The sequence below is a fragment of the Chelonoidis abingdonii genome, chromosome 3 (genome assembly GCF_003597395.2).
Source record: "Chelonoidis abingdonii isolate Lonesome George chromosome 3, CheloAbing_2.0, whole genome shotgun sequence".
Lineage (NCBI taxonomy): Eukaryota > Metazoa > Chordata > Testudines > Testudinidae > Chelonoidis > Chelonoidis abingdonii.
The window spans coordinates 184,985,164-185,002,336 of NC_133771.1; the positions used below are offsets into that span (position 1 = coordinate 184,985,164).

A 17,173-nucleotide genomic window follows, 5' to 3' on the forward strand; every position below is an offset into this window, starting at 1 on the left:
TTTTTAATCTGTTTATTCCATTTCCTTGTATTACGTTCTGCTATGATGAGTCTCCATACTTGGTTTAAATCCACTTTTCCGTTGTCTGCATGAGGCAGGGTCGTGCAGTATGGATTTGACTTATTGAAGATAACAAGTCAAATTTGGCACTAATGTAAGAGTGTGCTACTTCAGTTGACTTACAAGGGAGTTAAGGATGTAGTGTTTTCAAGAACAGGACTTTTGCAATGGGGCATGGTAGCCCAATGGATAGGGGCAGGGACTCATGAGACTTGGGATCTATTCCCATCACAGCTATTGCCTCAGTACATGACTTTGGGCAAGTCACTTAAAGTGAATTTTTAAAATTTTGTTTGCCTCAATTTTTGATGTCTAACATGAGAAAACTAGATTGACTTAACCCCTGCCCCCTCCACTGTAACTGATGCTGACTACCTTGTTGAAGGAGCCCTGATTTGGGATCTTTCTAAATCATGCTCTTTTGTCCTTCCAGAAATCACTTTTGTGGCTGCCACATTATCAGGGGAAAGGGGCATTACTGGCACACCCTTGAGCCATGCCAATCTCCAGAGATGATTTCAGCACTTTGTCTCACACTCACAAGACTTGTGCTGTGTACAGTCCATCTGTAGGCAGGGAGCCCTTTCCCTTTCCTCTCCAATGGCCAAGTTTCAGAGTCCATGGGGTGTGGAGGTTGCTGTTGCTCCCAATGTGACGGGTGGGTGATGCTGCAAAGACCTCATTTATTCCATGCACCCTGGCTGATTTGGGGAAAGAGTTCCAGAGATCTCCAAAGTCTGCTTCTTTTTGTTCCCCATGTGAAGAAGGGGAAGAGAGGTTGCTGGGCTCAGTGCCCTAGGTTGTGTCCCTTTAGTCATAGTGGAAGGCCCTCCAGCCTCAGCTGTAACTGGTGCTGATTGCCTTGATTTTGGATCATTCTGGAGCAGGCTCTAGTTTCCTTCCAGAAATCCCCTGGGAATATATTGCAGTGGAATCATAATGTTCAGTCATTTCACACTCTCTGGAATCTTCACTGCAGGGAGGATTATTCAGATTATTTGACACTATCCTCTCTTTCAGTTATACCACTGTATCTACACTGTCTACACTAGCACTTTTGTCAGTATAACTTATGTCACTCCAGGGTGTGAAAAAACACATCCCAGAGCGCTGTAAGTTACACTGATAGAAGCGCCTGTGTGGACAGCGCTATGTCGGCAGGAGATGCTACTGCCACTCATTGGGGATGGTTTAATTACATCTACAGGAGAGCTCTCTCCCATCAATACAGAGCAACTACACTGGCAGCTGCATTGGTACAGCTGTGCTGCTGCGAGCTCTCTAATGTAGACATGGCTTTAGTTTTGCTGCCAGGAACATTAGCTCCTCCTTGTTTTCTTCAGCTTCTCCTGACTGGAGAAAAGCTCCTAACTAAATTCACGGAGACCAGTCAGCTGTTTCATTCTTTTTCTGACTTGCGATACCATTTTGATTTTCCTCCACTGACTGATTTTTCACACACAAATATTAAACTTGATTCTTGGTCTCACAATGATTTTAGAAAAATGCTTTATAACTTCTTTAGATGTATTTATATGGCTTATGCAATGAGTAAAAACAGTTCTCTTATTTTTATGATTTCTTCTCCAAATGTGAGGAGAATTTACTGCAAGATGTACTTTATGGTCTGTCTAGTGAAGCTGTTTAAAAAAAAAAAAAGAGACTGCAGTAAATAACTAATTGATGTGATAATGTATTACTCCAACATCTGCATGTTTTGGGGCATGAAAATAAAATTATGAGATGTGGGATTTCAGTGCTTTTTTTGTTGTTTGATTTTATGTAAGATTTACGCTTCTCTTGAAAGAGACAGTTTTGCACTTCTCTTGCCTTCTGTCTAAGATCAAGGATACATGAGCTTAATATGTGGGTATTTCCTCTGGCAGGAGACTATATCCTACTCTTGCACAGGAAATGATTTTGTGATCTCTACTTATGAATATTGTTTATTATTTGTATTATCATTGCATCTACCATGATCCGCTTAAGTTGTTAAGTGTGCATGGAAGAGGGAACAACTACAAATTAAGAAAATGTGAAAGCCACTCAGCTTATTAGACACTAACAGCCTTGTGCTGCAAGATGCTGAGCAATCTTAAGTCCCTTTGACTACCTTGCAGGTTGAGGAACTCAGCAGCTGGCAGGATCAAACTCAATCACATACTTTACTTTTATTTGAAACTACCCAACGAATACATTGTAGGGATAGAGAGAGAACTATATTTTTGAAGTACAACTGAGAGACGATGTTCCTAGAAAGTCTGCTTTGAAATAGATGGATACTTTACTAGCTTATCAGTGGATGTCACCTGTATGGCACAGCCTGAACCTCTACAGAGTACCAAAATTGTACTGAAGTGGTATGGTCTCCCAGATCTGTATCAGAAGGAGATCAGGGTTTCCCTAGGCTCTGGGGATGTGAATGAAACAGACTCATGTCTGTTCTGTCTGTGTAATCAGATCAGGTCCATAATTCATGGAATGGGCTTTTTAAGTAACATGCTTCAAAAAAGACACTCTGATAGGGGACAGTCTTGGGAGAGAAATACATAATTGCATACTGTTTTTAAAGCATTCAGATAATGTGATGATGGTCACTAATTTAAGAATCAGCATAGATTGATTGCAGAATCAAAACCCCCCAAATAATTTGAAGCCATATTATTATATTACCACATTGTCATCTCTCTGGAACATTAGATCAGGAATGTCTTTGAAAATACGTAGGAACTTAAAGAATAGATTTAGGAAGAGAACATTTACATTTTTAAAGTGAGTTGTAGGGCGTGCATGCACCAAAAGCATTACAAGACTGTTTTGCTGCTTAAAATGAATGACACTCAGCAGTGAGATAATGGAACAAATACGTCCCATAGCAGTGCTAGCCTTCCAGTTTTGTGTTTGGATTATCATCAGATGTTTGTCTCACAGGCTCTGAGTTATATAAAAGCTATGGGCCAAATCCTGCCCTGTGCTGCACAGGTGTCTTAGAAGGCAAATGGGCATAGGGAGCATCTTACTCTCCTTCCACTGAGCAACATCCGCCCAGTAGGGCAGGATTCCAACTCAGTGTTCATGAGAGCACTAGACGGGGGATCAGGCTGCTGTGCCTGCTGGCACTCCACAACCCCAGTGGATCGTGGTCTGCTGGCAAGGTAGTGTGGCTTGGCAATATGTGTGCAGCATACTTCTGCTGGGAATGCAAGCAGTTCTTTTTAAAAAGGCAGCAGTGTATGCCTCACCATAGGTTTTGTACCCATCTGTCCCCTCCGTTGCCCTGAACCATCCTGGCGGGATATCGCTAGGTAACAAAGCCTGCACTGCTCCTATCATGTGGCTCCAGAAAGCCAAGACAGGGTATGACCCTAGGATCATTTGGTCTGCAAGGTCAATACTTAGCAGTGTGTTAAGGAATAATGTTCTCTGGGCAACACCTTCTGTCACAGCAGCTCTTTAGGGAGGTATTCTGAGCATTAGTCACATTTACCTACTTTCTTCACATTATTTTAGAAGCTTAAAACCAAACTCTGATTTTGGATCAGGTTTATTTTTCCTCCCATTTTATAACGTTTTCTTAGGTGATAGGCATCCTGGTACACCCTAATATGCGTGGCACATGATCCTGCTCATGCCCTGCTCTGGAAACCTATGGGCACTCCGTCCATGCACTTCTTTAAGGAACAATGTTTGATACAGTATTCTGTTTGCAGAAATGGCAGTTCTGAAGGTATTATGCTTACATAATAGTATAGGACATATTAAAGGTTAATATAGTCAAAGCTCTGAGCTTTTCCCACTACCCAGGTTTAAAAGAAAAATCAAGCAGATGTCTAAACCAGTGAAATGATATTGATGTTACTTGAAATTTACATGCTGGGTGAATTGTTCTAACCAAATTTGTAATATTTTACTGAGATTTCTTATTAATAGTCCATAATTTGTAGTTTGACTGTGTGTTTGTAAATAAATCTGATTATTAGCAAGTATTGTACCATAGATTTGATTTGGGAATTGTCCTTTCCAGATGATCAAAATATGGTTGCTTCCTTGAGGTTGCTAAGCAGACTTTTGTAAAATTACTGGCTGTGTCTTAGGGCTAATCTGCACTGGCAATGCTGAAGCGCTTTACCTGACAGCTCTTTAACATGGCTTGTGTAGTCACAGCAGAGCGCTGGGAGAGAGCTCTCCCAGTGCTCTAAAAAAACCACCTCCACGAGGAGCACGTCTCCCAGCACTGGTGCACTGTCTATACGGCGCTGAAACTCGCTGCTCTCTGGGGGGTGTTTTTTCACACCCCTGAGCGAGAAAGTTGCAGTGCTGTAAAGTGCCAGTGTAGACAAGCCCTTTGTTTGCTTATTTGTTTTGAGCTGCAGCCCCTGAGTAATCCAGGGGTCTGAAAATTAATCTGTTACAAAGTACAAAGATGCAGGATCTGATTCTCCATTCTGTTACAACAGTTTGAAGTCATTGGAGTTACACTAGCATAAAACTGGCACAGTGGAGTGAAGAATCAGACCACAGTCTTTAATTAGCCATGGAAAAATGATGGATTATAAATTCATTGTTGTTTTGTTTTTAGGCTCACAGCGCGCCTCTTCTGTTGCTGCTTCACGATTGGAACAGGCCATGTCTGAAGTAACTATGCAGAATACTGCCCTGAGGCAAGGACCTATGCAACTATGGACAACTCTTGAACAAATCTGGCTACAAGCTGGTATGTCTCGGTGTTTTTGCAATTAGTCACCCTGCAAAACTTAAAAAACAAAATGAAAGTAACAAATTCTAGAGCCATTTGCAAATATCCCACTATGGGTGAGCTTTTGTAAGTAAATTTATTGCTCTGACGTCCTTCTTCAGGGCTGACTCTGATCCCACCGTTGATGATGAGATTCCCATTGGCTAATGTGGGAGAAGGATGAGTTGCTTTCTCTGTACATTTTCTGTGAGTTAAAGTACCGCTCTTGTAAGGCTAACCACGTCCCTCTTGTTTGTGGAATTCAGAGGAATCAACTCATCCTGCAATTTGATAGTCTTGAGGTTACATAGAACGAAATAAACATTGTTGGGACAGATTCTCAAATGATGTAAATTGTCATAGCTCCATTGACTTTCATTTTAGTAATAGCATTAGTTATATTAAATACATCAGGATTTTTTCAACTTTTGTATGTATTCATCTTTTAACATACAGAAAACTCTTCAGGCTTCACACTGAGAAGTGTTGTTAAAAGAAGGTAGAGGGCACATTTTTATTTAAAACGTACATATTAGTGGAGGCCGTCTGCTCGTTTTTTGCTGCTACTTACAGGGGAACTCGGCAAAAACACATATTGAATAGTCTTTCTACCAGGGACAGCTCAATCTTTGCCAAGTCTTCAGTGAAAATTATTAAACGTGCATGAAAAAATCCCCTCTTCATTTTCCCTTTCCTTGCTTGAATATAAGAACACAAGAATGGCCATACTGGGTCAGACCAAAGGTCCATCTAGCCCAGTATCCTGTCTTCCAACAGTGGCCAATGCCAGGTGCCCCAGAGGGAATGAACAGACCAGGTAACCATCAAGTGATTCATTCCCTGTCGCCCTTTCCCAGCTTCTGGCAAACAGAGACTAGGGACACAACCCCTGCCCATCCTGGCTAATAGTCATCGATGGAGCTATCCTCCTTGAACTTATCTAGTTATAATATCCTCAGTCTCTTGAGGATAGGTAGGTCCTTGTCAGTTTGACATAGAGAAATGACATAGAGAAATCATGTAAGAGCTCATGAAAGGAGAGAGAGGGCTAAGAAATCCAAAAGTTGAGTTTGATCTCAGGACTCATGAATGGGTTATATATAGGGTTGCCAACTTTCTGATCGCAGAAAACTGAACACCCTTGCCCTGACCCTGACTCACCCCTTCCCCAAGGCTGGGTCCCTTCCCCGTTGCTTCTCTCAAGCCCCAGCCCTGCTCACGCCATCCCCCTTCCCTCCATCGCTTGCTCTCCCCAACCCTTGGTCATTTGCTCATTTTCACTGGACAGGGGTATGGGTGCGGGCTCTGGAATGGGACAAAGGATTAAGAATTTGGGATGCAGGAGGGGGCTCTGGGCTGGGATCAAGAGGTTCAGAGTATGGGAGGGGATGTGTTCCAGCTGGGAGTGCGGGTTCTGGGGTGATGCCAAGGATGAGGGGTTCAGGCTGTGGGGAGGGACTCCAGGCTAGGGCAGGGGGTTGGAGTGCAGGAGGGAGTGATGGCTCTGGTTGGGGGTGTGGACTCTGGGTTGGGGCCAGGATGAGGGATTTGGGGTGTGGGAGGGGCTCTGGGCTGGGGCTGAGGGGTTCAGAGTGTGGGAGGGGGCTTCGGGCTGGTGCCAAGGGGTTCACAGTGTGGGAGAAGGTGAGGGCTCTGACTGGGAGTTATAGATGTGACACCCTGGCACCTCAGTATTCACTACTGTCGTGTAATTAGGATGTATTTTGTACATAGTATGCCTTGTGGGGTATCATTCTAAAAGTCTCTATCTGCTAGACATTAATACCTTGTTGGATTGTATGTGGTATCGTTGTATGTTAAGTTATGAAGTTTGGCTTTGTATGCGTTACTGAAACCTGTTGTGAAACTGTCAGTGAGAAAACTGTCCAGATTGCTGACTGCTAGCAGATTGCAGGTAAGCAAAGGACAAACCTCACTCTAGAGTGCATAGGAAGATGTGTCCTAGAGGGAAGCCCAGAGGAGGCTGATGGAGTCCTAGAGACTGCTGTGGTGAGTTAGGGTTCTGTGGGCTCTGTAACTGGAGGCAAGCCCAACTCAAAAGAGGGAGGAGGGCATAGTGCCTACCAGTGAAAGGACTGTTGCTGGCTGTTAGCTGTGAGTCCTGAACAGGGGATAGATCCCACTGCAGAGAGTACAAGGGTATGTGTCTTAGAGGGGCCCCAGAGGAGGAAATAGAGGAGGAACTTGGGGGAGTACAGGAGTTTCCTCACTGATTACAGGGAAGGGTTTGCCCAGGACAGATTTGCTGAGTGCACATCTGTGCTTCCAGGCACCCAACCTGTGGCTCAGGTTTTAAGAGGAAACTGTGCAACTGACCTCCCAAAGGGGAGCAGTCATACAATTAACCTCTTGGGATCAGAGATAGGAGTGGCAGAGGGTATCCCAATCCAGGTCCCACTTTTGCAAAATGCTGTTCCTGGTGTACTTGTGAAAACTAACTCTGTCTCTTTAAGACAGGATGAGAATCTTATTAAAGACTTGAGTGTAAGTGAAAATGCTAATAACCCACTTGAGAAAGGGGAGGAGGAAGCAATCTCCGGGGTGGGCGAGTAAAATCTACCAAGCAGCTAAGGAAAAGATCCTGAAGATCACAGCCCTCTAGAAGAGAGTGGGGAAAGTCCCAATTCTTGGAGTAAGAATTACAAAGAAACCCTAGGAGGCGGAAGGGATTTTTTGCATGGACACAACCCTGGAGATGGACTGCAGCTCTACAGGGGCCGGCCAGTGCCACGCTAGATCTCACATTCTTACCTCTCCAAAGCCCCAAAGACATATATGAACTGAGAACCTTCAGTAAAGGGAAAGAAATACCAGTAGCCAAAACATAATATAGTTCAGGAAGGAGTTGAAAAACACAATGGTTATTGAACAAACCGGACTGTCTAAATAGAAGGTGCGGTATGATAAACATACCTGGAAACACCCTAGCAACCTTAATTCTGCCCTGTACTGGCACCACAGTCCAATCTTCCCTTCATATCTAAAGTTTTATCTTGTAAGCCCTCACTATACTGCACAATAAAAAGATTATAAGATGAGGCCACTAAATTATAGGATGTTATATTTGTGTCAAGGGCTTCAGAAACTTCACAAACAATGGAGGTAGACATCTTAAAAGTTAAAAGCCATTCCATTAGTAGATTGGCCATACCAATAATCTTCTCCCATCTCATCTGCATCATACTTATTGGAAGGGATTAAGCTGTCTATAGCATGTGTAATCTTAAATCTGAGAGTGATCTAGCTTTATATGTTTACTTATGTGTAAACAAAGAGCTATTGCATCTATTTGTATGAATGGTGACATCGGTTGCATCAGTTATTTACATATCACATTCTTGGGAGTCTGAAGCCCCTCAAGTAGAGAGAGACGTGGGATGAAATTCTGGTAAAACTCGCATTGATTTCAGTGGAGTCAGGATTTCACCCATGGTGCCATTCATAAAGAATGAGAATCAATTAATTAATTGTTAAAAGTATTTTGCTTTTGACAGTATGTGGCCTAAAGAGGGGTTGGAGTTAGCTCAACAAATGTCTAATAGGCATTACAACAGACCAGAATTTGTGTTTACTGATTAAATGAAACTGCTGCTTATGAATGGGATTTATCAAAGATTTGTTTATAAGGAAACTAGTAAGGCTGATTGGGCATTACAGACAGAAAATATGGGTGTCGTGTTAATGAATAACTGTCAACACATTTATACGTATCTACAGTGGCACTATGGAGACCAAAAGTCAAACTAGTTGAGTTTCAGGCTTCTTGCAGCCAAATATTTTGGATCCCTCCCTTCTTCACACCCACTCCCTTCTTCATACTCCCTCCCTCCAAAGATAAAAAGGCAGTATGTTATATTCCATGGAATCAGGCATTACTGGATTGGGGATGAAGAGAGCTGGGGTTCATTATTCCCCACCCTGCCAGTGACTCTCCATATGACCTTGGATAAGTGACCTAATTTCTTTGGACCTCAGATTACCTGTCTCTGAAAGGAGGAACCTGCTTAGCTACCCTTGTAAAAGGTTTTGAGATTTGTGGATTAGAAGTGCTATACAGGTGCTAAAAGTGATCTTGTTTTGTTGTTGTTAATATTTTTAATTTCTTTGAGAGAAGATTAATAAATGGGTAGCTAAACTAAGCACTGTTTCCCTACTCCTCCTCATTATAATAAGCATGTAGCAAACAGAGGCAGATTAAGATTTATTAGGGCTCTGGGCACAAAGAAATTGTGGGCCCCCCACGTACCCCTTGCCAGGGGCCGTGCCCCCTGGGCCTCCTCTCCCCTGAGGCCCTACCCCTTGGCCAGGAGAGAAGCTGGAGCTGAGCTGTGGTAAGAGCTGCAACAGCTGCCCAGGGAGCCTGGGTTGCTGAGGGGAGCCCAAGGGCACCAGAACCTTTGTAAAACTTGGAGGGGGGGAGGCAAAACTGGTGGAGGAATCCCGCTCCCCATTGCCCCTGGGCCCTGCTGCCTCCCTCACCTCCCCCCACAATTGCCCGAGCTCCCTTCCATGGCCTCTAATCCCAGGCCCATCCTGCTCCTTGCCTCTTGACCACAGTGACTCCCTGACCACAGTGGCTCCCACCCGTAAGGCCGGCCCTGGTTCACCTTATTTCCGAACTCCACTGCCTTCATGGATTGGCATCAGGAGACACATGCCAAAATTAAAACTCCCAGGCTTAGAGTGGAGCAAGATCTAAACAGCAAGCTATTAGCATTAAGATTTTACACTCCTCCTTTAGTGGCCAAGATTAATGGTCTCAGTATATTAGGATGCAATCCACAGGGCCATAATGACAAGATTCACATTAGAGAGACAAGGTAGGTGATGTACTATCTTTCATTGGACCAGCTTCTGCTGGTGAGAGAGACAAGCTTTCAAGCTTACAGATTTTAAGAAGAGCTCTGCATAAGCTCAAAAGCTTGTCTCTCTCACTGACAGAAGTTGCTCGAATAAAAGATATTACCTCACCCACCTTGTGTCTCTAATATCCTGGGCCCAATAGGGCTACAACAATGCATACAGAAATGGAGGATTCACATTAACAGCCCAGAGTGACTATCACACCAGGGCACTATTTCCAGAATTCATATTTCTAGCATATCATCATCATTACATCAGGGCGTCAGCACTACCAGCACAGAGAGATAAATATAACAAGATGTGAGTGCCAAAAATTCACAGTCCAAGCACACTGGGATCCACACAACAGGATAGCAGTGTCAGAATGCATGCTCACAGTATAGTGAGGATGCACTCAATTCCTGAGTGTAGCGGTTCAGCTAAATACAAGGGCACCTGCAAACAGCTGTACTAACAGCATGGTCTACACTGTTGGTCCTGTAGGAGTTGCGTGTCAGGGTACTATTTCACAGTCCCAGTGCAATGGGATCCAGGCACCAAGTCTTTAGTACCAGAATTTGTACTCCCAGAATAGTGGGATGGAATTATAGAAGTTAGAGAAGAAAAAGCCCTCTGTGATCATCCTGTCTTGGTCTGTCTCCCTGCCAATGCACGGATGTTTTGTCCAGTCTCCTTTTAAAAATCCCAAGACTTGGGGGTTCCAGCCCTTCCCTTGGGAGACCGTTCCACAACCTGAGATAGACGTCACTCTACCAGGAGGATTTCCCGTTAGCTTTGAGTTTCCCCATGTTTAATTTCATCCTGTCACTCAGAGTACTGGTTTGTGCAGAGCAGGGTAACTGTCTCAAGAGTCACTTTCCGAGCAGTGTGAGACCCATACGCCAGCCCCAGCCAAGAGGGATTCTCACCTCCACAGTCTTGGGGGAAGGTATCTGTTTCACCAGAGGGTGGAGGAAGAAGGATGTCATGCCCTGGGCTCTGGAGAGAGGATGTACATGGGGAGCAGTGCAGGCATGCTTGGCTTCTTCCAGGCACTTTAAACCGCAACCGGAAGGTGTACTGGGAAGGGAGGAGGCCCAGGCAAGTGGGGGACTCTGGTGTGTCCCCATGGGATGAGAAGGATCCCGGATTGGGGAATGGATGTGTCCAGGAGATCCTGGTCTGCAGAGGGGTAGGGGGGATGCCAGGCTCTGCGAGCAGGTGTCCCAGGGGATATTGGGCTCAAGTGTGGTGGTGCACTGTGTGGGGTGGGCACAGGTGGAAGCAGGGCAGATGCTGCGGGAGCCCTCAGATTCTGCTTGCTGCACTGCGGCCCCTGCACTCAGCACTGCAGCTGCCACAGGGGAAAGAGCCCAGGGGAGCTGCAGCCCCGGCACAGACCAAAAGAGCAGGTGCCTGGGAGCAGCCACTGTCCAGCAGCACTGCAGAGGAAGCTGCGAGACAGCCTGGGTACTAGGGACGCCAGTGTCTGGTGGGACGGGGCTTGGATAAGCTGTGGATTTAAACATTCCTTAAAGGGCAGCGAGAGCTGAGGCAGGGCCCTGGGGGCAGATGCGTCCCTCCCATAAGTGTAGTTTGACTGCTATATTTGGCGGGGTGGGGCAGTGTGTGCGCACTGAAGCCAGTTCTCCTGAGACACTGGCTCTCTCCCCCGACCTGAAGTGATACCTGGGCTGCTGGTGCTGCGGGGCACAGCTTAACGGGAGGATGGGGGGGCTGCTGTGGGGCAACCTGAGTGCGGGAGCTGCAGCCACTCAGGCAATTCAGATACACAGTGCCTCTCCCCACCCCATCCCCCTTCCTCTCCCCGCTGTCCTCTGCCTGCCCCTTCCTCTTCTCTCCCCACTGCCTCTTCCCTCCCCCGTTCCCCTTCTCTTCCCCTTTCTTCTTCTCCCACACCTCCCTCCCTTCCCCCATTCTCCTCCCCTCTCCCCCCTCCTCCTGCAGGCAGAGCAGAGCAGCTCGGTGCTCGCAGAAATTGGGGGTGGGGGACAGCCGCATGTGCCTCCCCATGCCTCTCCCGTTTGGGGGAGGCAATGCCTTTCCAACTACGTCCATCCCCTCCCTGTCCCCCGACATTGCAACTCCCACCGCTGAGCCGGGAGCTAGGGTTGGGAAATGCAGCCACACACACAGCCTGCTGGCCCTGGCTGAATAGAGCTGGTGTTGATGATGTGGCACTCCCTGCTCTCACCCACCTCAAAGGCAGGTTTCTTTTGTTAAAAGTGGAGGGGCCATGACTTCCCCCCCCCCCCGGGTTCCGGAGCCCCTGGGCCCCCAAACTCTCCAGGTGTCCTGGGTGGCACACCCTGGTGGGCAGAGACACAGGCCAGGAGCTGCTCTCAGGCATCCGAGCCTCCCACCTGGGGCAGGAGGAAGGTCCAAGGTTCCCTACAGTGACCCAGGCTCCCTGTATGGCTCTGGCCCGGTTCCAGCTTCTTGCTTAGCTGGGGCGGGGCTTCAGGGGGTAAAGGAGGAGCAGGGGATGGGGCCATTGTTCTGGCAGTCCTGAGGGCCCCCAAATTGGTCAGGATCCCACCCACAGGCATGAGTGTTAATCCGCCACTGGTAGCAAAGCACTCATCTGTTCTAGACACTAGCAGGATGCAGCTGAGCATGCGCATTGTTAGCATTCACAGCACCAGGCAACTGCTCTGTGTTCCTTTAATGCCATTATAGTTCTCATGCTCTTTCATATCCCCTGGCTTGAAAACTAATGGTACTGATTGATCAAGTTAGAAGTCTGTTTGAATATGTGAGAGAGAAAAAGAGAGGGACATATAAAACAAGCTCTGATTCTTGTCTGCGTGAGACCCTCCTTGTAGCCCTCTAGTTGCTAAAGAGGCCCAAAAGCCAACACATGCAGCCACGACAGAACAACCCCAGCTTAGTGAGGTTGTTACATATGAAATACATGGAGGAATGACTTTATGAAACCCCCTACCTGCAGTTGGATTAGGAAGTATGGCCAAGACCCCTCTGTATTCCAGCTATTTCTAATCCCTTGAGTCTGTAGGTACCTGGCATAAAAGTAAGAGCAGCCTTCAGCATGCACTAACATGTTTCAGAGGAACCAGCCCAGTGCATGCGCACTGCTTGGCTGCAGCTGAAGATCGGGGGCATGTTGAGTATAAACATAATTACTACTTTTCATGCCCTGTGTTGAGGACTCTATCCTGCACTTGTGAAGAGAGGGACCTAATGTTTCCATCTGTGACTTTTCTGATCCTATGATGAGAGAGAAGACAAAGCACCAGTATCAAATAGGTTCAGCTATTACTACTAATTATAGTTCTCTGTACACATAGTATATCACACTTCTGAAAACTACCGTGAAGGAAAGGCAGATGGACTCCCACTTGAAGTCTTTTCCCCGTGTTAATATGTGCCTTACTAAAACAGTCCTTTTCTTCATAATAGACTACAATGTTATTAACCAAAGCAAACAACTATGGGACTAATAGATCCTAAATACCACCTCATACGCCATAATGCAAACCATCCTCAACTCCTCAGGTAGAGTGAACCTGTCTACCACTAGAGTAAACTCATCTTGGCAGGTGACAGAGCGTTCTCGGGGTTCAGTCCAAGACTGTGGTCCTGCAAAAACTAAGAAATAACCCAAACCGTACCACCTTCTGCTCCAAGTGCATGGAGCAGTTTTTCAACCTTGCCTTCGCTAACAAGCACATAAAAACATCAAAGATAATAGCCCTCAGATTATATGAGGAAAATGAAAATGATTAGGGGGCACATGACTTACGAGGAGAGGCTGAGGGAACTGGGTTTGTTTAGTCTGCAGAAGAGAAGAGTGAGAGGGGATTTGACAGCAGCCTTCAACTACCTGAAGGGGGGTTCCAAATAGGATGGAGCTAGGCTGTTCTCAAGTGGCAGATGACAGAACAAGGAGCAATGGTCCAAGTTGCAGTGGGGGAGGTCTAAGCTGGATATTAGGAAAACTGTTTCACTAGGAAGGTGGTGAAGCCCTGGAATTGGTTACCTAGGGAGGTGGTGGAATCTCCATCCTTCGAGATTTTTAAGGCCCAGCTTGACAAAGCCCTGGCTGGGATGATTTAGTTGGTGTCAGTCCTGCTTTGAGCAGGGGGTTGGACTAGATGATCTCCTGAGGTCTCTTCCAACCCTAATCTTCTATGATTCTATTTGCCAGTCCCTGCGAGTGTGTAAATGTGTATTCCGAAAGAGGGATCCGAGAAGTTAATGTTTATAGGGCTGCTAATCCATTGCAGAAAGAAATCTGACCTAGGGAATGTTCTCACCAGCTCTTCCCTGTTAATATATTGTCAGTGCTCTTTTTCACCTTTTTTTTTGAAAACATAAAAGTACTTATTCTGCAAAGAGAACAGCTAAAAAAATTAAAGTTCAGGTTTAGAGTTGAGCCTCATCTTGAGTTTTATTGCACACTTTCAGCAAGATGGCCTTTGTTTCAAAGTGAAACATGTTATCACAGAAAAGTAATATTTTAAAACTTTCAAATATCTTTGTTCTGTAGAGCTACTTCTACTCTGAACTTTGTGCTTTTGGGGCTGGCTACTAATAACTGTGTGTCTTATCTGCGTACTAGCTTTTGAATACTGCAAGCCCATCTTAATAAGCAGAGCTCTGTTACTTCAACCTGTGTTACTATATTATTTTAAAAGCAGCAGAGAATCCTGTGGCACCTTATAGACTAACAGACGTTTTGGAGCATGAGCTTTCGTGGGTGAATACCCACTTCATCAGATGCATATATTATTTTATGCTTTTCTTTTGACTACAGTGTCCACTTTGTTTGCCATTACTAACACTCTTAATCTGACAATTAGCTTCTTGCCTAACCCAGTACTTTACCAAATATGGCTACTCACAGCAAAGTAGCTCTTGTAATTTGATATGGGATTGGCTAGATGCCTGCTAAACACAATCAAATTTTAGCAGGTAGAACTCTAGCTGACTTTGTTCAGAGATACAGTTAAAAAGAAATTATTAGGAGAATTATTCCACCTCCATCAGAATGTGGTGGGTTTGGGAGAGCCACTTTCTATCTCAGTAAACATGTCAGAAATTTACCATTTACAAATATTACAGTGAATATGCCATAAATGTGAAGAGAGCCAATGCAGAATGGCACAGTTAGCTAATGGAAAACATCTTCTCCCTGGGATTATCTACAGTAAAAGGTTTTTCTTCCTTCACAAAATGCTTTTAATTTTATTTATTATGGGCCAGTTCCTGGGAAACAAGAGCTCCGTTAGAGGAGATGGGCTTTGTTCCACAAGAAAATGTTATGAGGCCTCAGTCCTGACTGGCTGGGATCCACACAGCCACATCACAGAGGCTACTGCAGGGAATGGAACTATGGAGGGGACAGGAAAGGGCATGGTCTGTTTTCTCCAAATATTCTTATGTAATGCCATTCAACTCAATCAGTAGTACTCACATTAGTGCTGTTTGCACACCTGTTTTATATGTTTCCCTCTGTAGTTTGCAATAACCCTAAGCCCCCTCAAACATCGCTTTGTTACTGAAGTTATTTCAGATTTGTAAGATTTCTTTGCCAGCTTTGCTAAGATCTCTAGGATCAGCCGTTATCCTACAATATGGTAGCAGCTGCTGAAGCAGTTTAAATATTTTTCTTTTAAAAAGTGCTTGAAATTTTAGAATTGCCCATCCATTACTTGAATTCTTGAGCTTTTTAAATGCTGCAGGTTTGCTGGGTGTTCTTTCTGGTCACATAAACTAGATAAATATAAGAAACTGGAGCCTGGGGGAGGGGGAAGAAGACTTATGCTTCACATCAGAGAATTTACTACAAAGCAAGTATTCAGCTGAACAAAGATTCACAATAAGGAAGGTTGCCCCCTAGTCAGGGCCGGTGCTACCATTTAGGTGACCTAGGCAATGGCCTAGGGCGCCAGAATTTTTGGGAGGCGGCATTTTGCCGGTGAGGGGGCACGCGGCTCCGGGGGACCTACCGCAGTCGTGCCGGCGGACGGTCCGCTGCTGTGGCAGCTCCAGTGGAGCTGCCGCAGTCCTGCCGGCAGACGGTGCGCTGGTCTAAAGGCTCCGGCGGACCTACTGCAGTCATGCCTGTGGCAGGTCCACCGGAGCCTTTAGACCAGCGGACCGCCTGCCGGCCTGACTGCGGCAGCTCCACTGGAGCCGCGGGGGGCGGCGAAACGGCCATCTGCCTAGGGCGTCAGAAACCCTGGCACTGCTCCTGCCTGTAGTATTTACTCTCAGAGACTGGAACATTACATTTCATGTTGAATCTGGATGGAAGGAGCAATAATGTGAGGTACCCTTGTGCTCTGTGAAATATTACTAGTGAAGGAGAGAAGCCATCATTGGTATCACTAGGTCTTCCAGTTTAGCAGACCCTGCTCCAGTCTCTCCAGCATAGGCCAAGCTTCTGTTTAGAAAGGAGCCTGAGCTAAACCCTCAAATGCAAACACCTCCGAACTGTGGGGACGGTTGAGTTCATCTCTGTCCTGCCATTGCCTCCATCCAACATCTCTTGTAAACAGCCCAGAGAAGCCAAAAGGACTCTTCACCTCACAGTCAGTTCTGTACACTATGGATTTCTTTCACCTTCCTCTGAGGCATCAGATATTGGTCACTGCCAAAAGCAGAATACTGGACATTGTGGACCAGTAATCTGATAGAAGGTGGCAAATCGTATGTGCCTCTACTTTTTTCAGAACCCAGCCCCTAGAAAGAAGGCAAAAGAACATTAAAAGTACATAAATTAAATAATCTTCAGGGTGCACCAGTAAAAGGTACAGTAATAGCTTGGTGCCTTGCAGATGATGGCTAAAGAGAGTTCCAGAGTTAGGGCCATATCCTGCGAGGTATAGACCACCTGCATCTCCCAGTTGGTCAGCATCTCTCAGGATCAGGGCCTTAGATGGGAATAAGGTACACACACAAAGCACTTAGGAAAAAAGCAGGACATTTTCAAATGCCAGATATGGAAAACACTTTTTGGGGGGAGAGAGAGCTCAGTGGTTTGAGCATTGGCGTGCTAAACCCAGAGGTGTGAGTTCAATCCTTGAGGGAGGCCCTTTGGGGATTGGTCCTCCTTGGAGCAGGGGATTGGACTAGATAACCTTCTGAGGTCCCTTCCAACCCTAATAATCTATGATCACATGACCATGGGAATTGTCCTACAGGATTAGACTAGTGGTTCAGCTAGTCCAGTGTCCTGTCTTTGACAGAAGCAACTACCAGATGCTTCAGGGGAAGGTACAAAAAACCTTATAATAAAAATAAAAAGCCTGCGCCTAGGAGAACCTTCTTCCTGCCATCAGTTAGTTTGGCTTCTGCCCTACATCATGACAGTTTATATTCTGTGTATATTTTTACCCTGTATTATGTAACTGTGAATGTTCTTATCCATATAAATGTCCGATCTTTCTTAGAACCATTTTAAGTTCTTAGCCTTAATGATGTCTTTTAGCAGTGAGTTCCTCAGGTTAATTATGTTTTGATTAAAAA

At 45.5% G+C, this 17,173-nt stretch overlaps 1 protein-coding gene across 3 annotated transcripts in view; it reads left to right on the forward strand.

The window, feature by feature from the left end:
• Positions 1-17,173, forward strand: part of TTC7A (tetratricopeptide repeat domain 7A) — a 304,672-nt gene that overhangs the window by 216,286 nt on the left and 71,213 nt on the right. For all 3 annotated transcript variants that reach the window (XM_032768913.2, XM_032768912.2, XM_032768915.2), the window contains one exon: positions 4,640-4,774. In XM_032768913.2, coding sequence (XP_032624804.2) covers positions 4,640-4,774 — 135 coding nt within the window. The remainder of the gene's footprint in view (positions 1-4,639; positions 4,775-17,173) is intronic.